This window comes from Panthera uncia (genome assembly GCF_023721935.1).
Source record: "Panthera uncia isolate 11264 chromosome C1 unlocalized genomic scaffold, Puncia_PCG_1.0 HiC_scaffold_4, whole genome shotgun sequence".
Taxonomy (NCBI): Eukaryota; Metazoa; Chordata; class Mammalia; order Carnivora; family Felidae; genus Panthera; species Panthera uncia.
The window spans coordinates 80052089-80060772 of NW_026057585.1; the positions used below are offsets into that span (position 1 = coordinate 80052089).

Sequence of the window (8684 nt, forward strand, 5' to 3'; positions counted from 1 at the left end):
TGCTTTGAAAGGGTGGATTTTAAGGCACGTGAATTACATTTTAATGGTTTTTAATTGCAGAAGAAAAATCTTTTGAATCCCCTGTAGCAGCGAGGGGAACTCTAAATCTGAACTCCTTTGCTAAGCAACTCACGTACCCCGGGTGCATAGCCTGGGACCCTAGCAGTGTGAAGGAGGCTTTATTCTGATGATAGACTTCCAGTCGAGAAGACATCACTCTCAGGGCCGCTGGCACTGGATGTGGCAGTGCCCCGGGGCTACCCTGTTATGGCAGTTACTGCCTGAGTAAGTGACACCAACCTCCATGTATTTGTATTACTCCTACTGCCTTGCAGACCTGCAAGGAGAGTAAGGGTGCAAGTCTCCTCAAGACCTCTCAAACACCCATCTCTTTGCTCTTTATCTTTGGTATGTATTTCCAGAGCTGTGTCAGATATTCAGTTGCCCCTGTGTTGGGCCAGGCCTTAGGCTGGGTATTGGGTTCACACCGAGGCCCCTCACCAGTCAGGAGATGCAGCTCTAGGGCTGAAGGGTGGCAGGCAGCTCTGACCCCTACCTCAACCCTAACAGCTCACTCTTCCTCATGACACCAGGCATCACGGCCTATGCAGAGGAAGGAGATGAGTCGGAGAAGCTGGGTGCCAGTGGGAGAGACTGCAGCCAGGTCAGGACTGAAGCAGAGGGCATGGGGTCATCAGTGTAGGGTGGACTAGGCCCTGGCCTAGCCCAGGCTGCTTTGTGAATTGAACTGCTAGATTCCACTGAAGTATTAAAAAAAAAAAAAAAAAAAAAAACACCTAAATATTTATTTGCTTCATATTTACAAAGTAGGAAGGAGACCAAGGGAGACCCCCAAGAACACCCCCACACCTGGCTGACCAGGCCCCTTGCGCTGCAGAGGAGGCAGACACAGCTGGAAGGGACAGGATTTATGTTGCATACTTGAACTACAGTGAGTGTAAGACTGGTCCTATTTACAGGGCAGAAACACTACAGGTGGGGCATGGGGGGCAGCAGAGTGAGCACCAGAGTCCTGGCCAGAGGGTGCCCCTGCTTGCTGCCTTCCCCAAGTCTCCCAGAGGCATCTCTGCGGCCCCGCTAGAGTTCTCCAGGGGTGGGGGGGAACGGGGTCCGCTCACATGATGCTCGCCGGCGTGAAGACAGGGCCCACGCACAAGGTGTCTGTGATCTCCCAGCCACAGGACAGAGGCTTGCACATGCCCTCGGTGTCCTCGTCCTGTTCTGCAGGCAGCAGCTGCCCTCGAAGGGCTTCCCTGCAGGCAAGAGAGGGGCACTGGAGGCAGCCAGCATGGGGCCCACAGGCCAGAGGCTCCTGAAGGCCCCTGCACCAGAAGACCCAGCCCCCTCGGTATAGGGTTCCCACATGGGCCCCAGAGCCCAGCCTAGGGCAGGAGTGGGGCAGGTCTGCTGAACTCTCCCCGCACCGCTCTATTCTCCCCTATGGTCCACTTCCACAGTAAGGGGAGAGGAACCCACATTTATCGAGCACTCACACTATACGCCAGACGTTGTGCCAGGCACTTTACTTACAGTGTCTAATTGTATCCTCCCCCAAATCATATAAGCGCAGCATTATTATCCCCATTTTACCGGTAAGGAAGTTGAGACCCAGAGAGAAGTGACCTGCGCAAGGTCACATCCTTAGAAGGTGGTAAAACTAGGATTCAACCCAACTGTTTCCATCTAAATCCCACAATCTTTATAGCCCAGGCTTAGGACTTTAAAAAATAAAATCATCTCCTGCCCCCTCTCAAAATCCCTACGAACCTACCTACCCAGGTTGATAAATGGCTGTTCCATCTGACCAGCTGCTCAGACACAAGTTGGGAATCTTGTTCTCACACCCAGTCCATCCCTGCCAAACCCAGCTCCAGAATTCCCTCACAGGCACCCATCTCTCTCCATTCCCAGTGCTGCCACCATCTCTAGCCGGGGCCACACGGCCTCCCTGCTCTGCTCCTGCCACCACACGATTCAGGCCCAGGTTCGTCTTTCCAGGAGGCAAATTCCTGTCCTTGAGTCATTATCAGCTTCTGTTTGCTCTCAGACGCTGCTCAGTCTAGTCTCCCACCTGCAGGAGGGCCTCCCTCTTTGCTGATGTGTGCAGTTGGTGATCAGGCTGTTCCCTTCTGGCGGAAGGCTCCCCAGGCCAAGCACCCTCTGTCTGTCTCCTCATCGCTCAAAACGGATTGGTCCCGTTTCTTAAAAAGTATCAGTGGCTCTCTACTGCCTTCAAGATCAAGTCCAACCTGGACCTGCAAGGCCCTCCTCCATCTAGTCTTCCGCACAGGCCACTCCAGTCAGGCACAACTACTTGCAGCTCTGTGAATGGACTGGACTCAAGCCCCCACATCTCTCGGCCCAGACTGCTCCCTTTCAGCTTTCCTGCGCCTGGCTGCCTCCTCCGTACCCATCAGCCCTGACCACCCCTCCCCAGTCTGCCGTCTCTCACTCCCCAGTACCTTTCTGCCCTCTGCGCCAGTGTCCACGTGTGCAGGTCACCGTGCTAAGGTGCTCTTTTCCCCCCAGGGCCCAGCACAGAGCCAGGCTTGAAAGCAGGATGTTTTGCCGGGACTTCTTTGATATGGGGAATTTTTCGGCATGGTCATTTTAATACATCAAAATTTTTTGTTTCTAGTAATGAATAAACTGACTCCCCACAACCTCCTCTGTTTGCTTAAGGTGGAGCTGGGATGGGATAAGGAGGCCTGTGTGGTAGATTTTTTAAGTTTGTTTCAGGCCTTGTCACAATATCCCTGAGGTCACAATGGCTGCATCAGTCCATCCTGTGCCCTTGCGGGGAGGAGGTACAACCAAGGACTGTTGACTGGATGAATGAAATGTGACTTTAATGCTGCGCCCCATCAAGCGAGGGTTGCTACATTGTTGGGGGGAGGGGGTCCCTCAAGCATCTAGTGTGTCCCCCAGGACACAGGCAGCACTCACTCCTGAGGCCCAACATGGAAGTCCCCCCAACTGCTCCTGCCTCCCCAGGCATCTCCCAGCCCCGAAAGGGGGCTCTTCACCACTGACCAAAACTCTCTGTGATAGCACGGATCCCGCAGAGTTGTGTGCAGGTGAGAGGAAATAATCATATGATTCCTGACCTAATGCCTGACAGGCTCAACAAACGTGACTTCTGTCTGCCTTGTGCCCCCCTTGCCACCCTGAATCCCAGCACTGGCCCGGTGAGGCAAGCAGGGCTAGTGTTGTGTGCATTTCCTGTGAGGCTCGGCCAGCAGGCAAGTCTTTCCCGGGCCACAGAGCAGCCACCCAACTGGTCTGCTCAGTCCACATCTGCCCTTGTCCTCCCTTATTCCCCCCCGAGTAGCCACCGTGGTCTTTCTAAAATCCAAACCTGACCACGTCACTCCCCTACTTCAAATCAGTCCATGATTTGCACTGCTCAAAGCCCTTCACTCGGCTTTCAAGGCCCTTCCCAGATCCAGCCCTGCTCCCTCTCCAGCCACAGCCAGCCTCAGTTTCTTGAAGGCAGCATGCTCACTCCCTGTTCCTTCTGCCTGGAGCCCCCTACTGCGTCCTGCTGGCTAGCTCCCATTCATCTACTATCTTCTTTCCTTTGGGGAAGTCGGTCTGGGCATCAGGGAGGGTTCTTAGGTTCCACAGCCCAGCCTTGCCCCCCGGTATTATGAGGAGTGCCTGTCTACCTGTCTGTGTCTCTCACAGGGTGCTGAGCTCCTCAGGGGAGGCTCCATCTCATTCATGGCCATGGCAAGGTGCCAAGTGCAGGCCTCACTTGGAATCAGCAGCCAAGAGCTACTTGTCAAGCTGGATTACATGCAAGCCAGTCTCAATTCTCAGATTTACCCCCTTTCCCTACCTGTTCCCTTCTCCTCCCCAACCCCCTTCTCAGGGCCCCCTTACCAGGCCACCCGGGACATGGCATATGTGACTCGGCATGTCTGGGCCCCCTCAAGGAGGGAACCCATGCCCACAGTGTAGGCGCCCATGTTCTCAAAGACCAGCCAGTCCCCTACGTGTAGTTGCGGCAGCCACAGGCCCTCAGCTATGCAGTCACAGCCATCGACCACAGGGCCCCACAGGCTGCTGCTGTACAGGGGCTGCTCCATGGATGATTTCTGCAGGAGACAGGGATAGTCACATTGAGCGCAGCCTTAGCATTCCTCCCTCAAAAGCTTTCCATGGCTCCCATAACCAGTTTAATAAAGACTGGATGGGCACGTAAGGCCCTCCAGCTTCTCTGCGCTCATTGCCTTATACATTCTGAAGCCACAATGCCTGGTCTTAAAGCCAGCCTCCAAGACTTACTAGCTGTGTGACCTTGGGCAAGGTACTTAATCCCTCTGTGCCTCAGTTTGCTCATTTGTAAAATGGGAATAATTGTAGTACCTATCTCCTAGGGTTACTGAAAGGATAAGTGAGCATATGTAGAGCATTCATAACAGTATCTGGCATATGACAAGGACCCAGTAAGGTAGCGCTATCATTATTGTTATTGTTACCACCTCCTCGCTTTAGTCTTCACTGGCATATCTGCCGCTTTCCGAACCTCTGTAGCTCTTCCCCCTTCCTCAAATCCACTTTGACCTCTGGGCCCAGCCCTGGGGCTCCCTCTTCTATGAAGGCCTCCCAGTTGCTCTCATTGCCATGCCAGGCCCCATCGGAGAAGCCAGAAGTACATAGGTGAGTAGACCCCACCCTCCCTTGGGCTCTCAGACAGGGGAGGAAGATGGGCCTCCAACAGATAATCACAGGGTGGCCTGGCAGAGGTCACAGAGGACCCCATGGGGTAGACAGAAATTCCTCCCATTCAGGAAAACTGAGGCTCTGAGAGATTGAGTGGCTTGCCCAAAGACACAACCACCAATTACATAAAGTGTTTTTTTCTTAAATGACTGAAAAATCCAGGAAAGAACTCTGTAACACAGACCATTTGCTGACAACCAGTGCAATTTGTCACAGTGTGGGATCCTGCCAGGCAGGTCCTAGAGGAGAAGTCATGACCAAAAGATGGACGTGAGCAAACCCTGACTGCCTTTTAGTCCCCTTGTCCATCCCTGCTGTGCCATGTTCCAGTCACTCCAGTTGCCCTGGGCTCCCAGGGAAACCCCGTTTCCCTTCCCCCAGCCCCAGCGCACCCCATGATGTTCCCTGAGGAATGCCACCAACTCCTAATTTTCCTTCAGATCTCAGCTACAATGGCTTCGTGAAAGTCTTTGCTAAAGCTCCATGCTCCACCCACAAACTTTGCCTTCATGGCCTTTGTCAAAATTTATAATTAGGTATTTGTGAAATGTATCTGCTCAGGCCTGTCTTCCCTGTCAGACTATAAGTTCCATGACCCCAGAGATCATGAATGACCTCCTTGTTCACCCCACCGTCTCCTCCATGCCTAGCAATCTGGCATATAGTAAGTGCTTTTATGAATAATATCTTTTAAATGAATGAATGAAGGGGTGCCTGGGTGGCTCAGTCGGTTGGGCGTCTGACTTTGGCTCAGGTCATGATCTCGCGGTCCATGAGTTCGAGCCCTGTGTCGGGCTCTGTGCTGACAGCTCAGAGCCTGGTGCCTGTTTTGGATTCTGTGTCTCCCTCTCTCTGACCCTCCCCATTCATGCTCTGTCTCTCTCTTTCTCAAAAATAAATAAACATTAAGAAAGAAAAAAATTAAAATAAATAAAATGAATGAATAGCAAATATGAGTGGTGAGAAAGGGAAGGAAGGAAGGAGAGAGAAAGGGAGAGAAAGGAAGGAAGGGAGAGAGGAATAGAAGCCATCCAGAGTCTAGAAGGAGGTAGTAGAGAAGACCAGTGAGGAAAAAGAAAAGGTGCTTCAATTCCTTAGCCAGCAGCAGGAATGCATAAAATTGAGAAAGAAAAGCCACAGATTCCATAGGCAGAAAAAATATTCATGTATATGAGAAGTTAGTAAGCCATTAGTCTCATTAATAAAGAAAAACATGCACATATTAAAAGTCAGAAATTCAAACTATCCTATATTCATTAATTGATTCATTCAACAAATACTTATTGAGCACCTACTATGTGCCAGGCTCTGATCTAGGGGCTGGGAAGTTCATATTCTAAAAAAGGGAGACAAATATATCCTTGTTCATATAACTTAATGTTCTTGTTTATGAGCTTTTTGTTAATAAGTAAAATTGATCTCAATTGCTCTGAAGTATTTCCCTTAGCTCCACTTCTTAAAAAACATTAAGCTAATTTCTAAAGCTTTTGGGGGGAAATTCTATATATGGATCTATGAGGATCCTGAGAAAAGAGGTTCCAAAGGTTCTTTCACAATAAAGTAAAAAGAAAAGACACACTTGCATTATAATGAGTTCTCTTCTTATTAGTGGCATAAATAAAAAATCAGTGGGGAAAAAAAATTAACTTCGCAGGGAATAATGCAAAGCTATCCTTTTGCCATTTAAAGCCATTTTTTTAGGGGCACCTGGGTGGCTCAGTCAGGTGAGCGTCCAACTCTTGGCTTCAGCCCAGGTCATGATCTCATGGTTTGTGAGTTCAAGCTCCACGTCAGGCTCTGCACTATCAGTGTAGTCCAAGAGCCTGTTTGGAATTCTCTCTCCCTCTCTGACCCCACCCGACTTGTGCTCTCTCTCTCTCTCTCTCTCTCTCGCTCTCAAAATAACTTAAAAAAAATTTTAAGCCATTAAAAAAACAAAAACAAAAAAATGTGCAAAATAAATATTCCAAAAGCATGTGGCAACACACTTGTTAAGTCCTCGCTCTTTTTATGAGTCTGGAAACTGAGTGGAAATGGACAAGCACCTGTAAAAATATCAGCTGCCCAATATGCTACGAGGCCCCCCTCTGTGAGAGGGCAGAGCATGCCCACCACTACTTCACAGCTCATCTGAGAGGCAGCTGCAATTCCCATTTTACGGATAGGAAAAGTCAGAGAGTAGAAGTGACCTGCTGCAGATTCTGGAGGATGTTAGTAGAAGAACTCCGAGTGGTCCTGGACAAGGGGCCTCCTAGCTGCACCAATGGGCTGCCTTCCTCAAAGAGGCCCAATAAGTAAGTGGATCCACAGAAGAAATAAGATCAAACACTTAAAATGTTTAGTGGCCCTGATGGAGTTCTCACATAATTCCCCAACTTTTAAAGAATGAATCAATAATCCCTATTCTACATAAAGTACACAAAAATATTTTAAAAGGAAAAAAATGGAATGAACAAGAGCAGCACACAAAAAGGCGAAAAAGCAGAACAAAAACATATGGTCACAATTTAACTTATGAACATACAGGAAAATCTGAAATGAAACCGTAACTAACCAAATCTGCCCTCCTAGTCAAAGAATCACCTTCAGTGATTTCCTTCAATATGGAACAATATAGACAATTTGCCTCTGTATGAAAGGCAGGGACAATATGAGCAAGGCGAACACTGACTTCATCATAATATGGAAAATACAGATCTACAATTGAAATCTAATTTTCCTAGTACATGTCAGTATGGCATTCAATAGCCTATACCGTCTATTCTTGATTAAAACTACAGACAAAACAAAATCAAACCCCACAATGCAGAGAAACTATTTAAAATAAAGAGGCAACTCTAACTTAATGGAAATACATTAGAATGGCCTCATTTCAGAACCAGAAGCAACCTGAGTAATTAAGTTCAGCCCTTCATTTTTCAGACGAAGAAACCAGAGAAACAGGCTGAGATTAAGGTCAGTTACTTAGCCAGTATATGGTAAAGTCAGGACCCATGTCTTCTGACTCCAAGTCTGAACCTTTCTGTCACCATTCCTATCTTATATATCATCTAATAGCCATTAGGAAAAAAATATTTTAAAAGGTATAGTATATAGAAAATGAAAAAAAATAAAATATCACATTGCAGATAACATGTTTGCTTACCTGGAAGATCCAAAGGGAAGGAGGTAATTTATTAGAGGAAATGAAGGAGTCTCGGCATGCAAGCCATTATCTCAGCTCAAAAACACAGGGAAATGTTTCCATTCACAATAGTAATGAAAGCATTACGTTATTAAATTCTTGGATGTACTTGGGCCACAATAACTTATTCAAAGAAAATAATAAAACCTTAATGAGAGAAATAAAATACAAGAGCTCTACACTCTCTTAACTGGAAAAACTTAGTAAAGCAAAAAAGAGAATTCTTCCCAATTTAATAGATTAAGTAGACTACTACTAATTAAAACCCCCAAGATATTTTTCTGAATGTTAGACATGGCATGATAAAAGAATAAATGTGAGCCTATCAAAGAATACTAATAAGCAATAATGATAGACTCAATTTTGTTAAATATTTAATTCCTACAAAAGAATATTTATACCATGTGTAAGATGTAAAGAAAAATGATAAAATGAATATCTGTGTATCCACCACCAGCTAAAGAAATATAAAATTTCTAATATCTTTGAAACTCCCGCGTGGCCCACCCAGTGACATGCCACTTCCCTAACCCCTCCAGAAGTAACCATTATCCTGAATTTTGTTTTCATTATTCTCTTGCTTTGTTTTCCACAAGCATAGTATTTAGTTTTGTACACTTCTGAAATTTATGTAAATGAAATTATAGAGTATATAATCTCTGCAACTTGCTTTTTTTGTTGTTGAAACTTACAGTCCCAAGATTCATCCAACTAATATATATATATATATATATATATATATTAGTTGGAT

The 8684-nt window shown here is 47.0% G+C and overlaps 1 protein-coding gene and 1 long non-coding RNA gene across 5 annotated transcripts in view; one reads left to right on the plus strand and one right to left on the minus strand.

The window, feature by feature from the left end:
* Nucleotides 1–914: 914 nt before the first annotated feature.
* Nucleotides 915–8684, minus strand: part of AZIN2 (antizyme inhibitor 2) — a 37827-nt gene continuing 30057 nt past the window's right edge. For 3 of the 4 annotated variants that reach the window (XM_049617548.1, XM_049617549.1, XM_049617546.1), the window contains 2 exons: nucleotides 3907–4121; nucleotides 1046–1274 (listed from right to left, as the gene is read on the minus strand). In XM_049617548.1, the coding sequence (XP_049473505.1) occupies nucleotides 1136–1274; nucleotides 3907–4121 (354 nt within the window). In that variant the 3' untranslated portion in view covers nucleotides 1046–1135. Of the gene's footprint in view, nucleotides 1275–3906; nucleotides 4122–8684 lie in introns of all 4 variants that reach the window. The other variant, XM_049617547.1, reaches the window with a different exon arrangement.
* LOC125912802 (uncharacterized) lies at nucleotides 2828–4250 on the plus strand. Its single transcript, XR_007454837.1, has 2 exons — nucleotides 2828–3098; nucleotides 3709–4250. It is a non-coding gene; the product is annotated as an uncharacterized LOC125912802 (long non-coding RNA).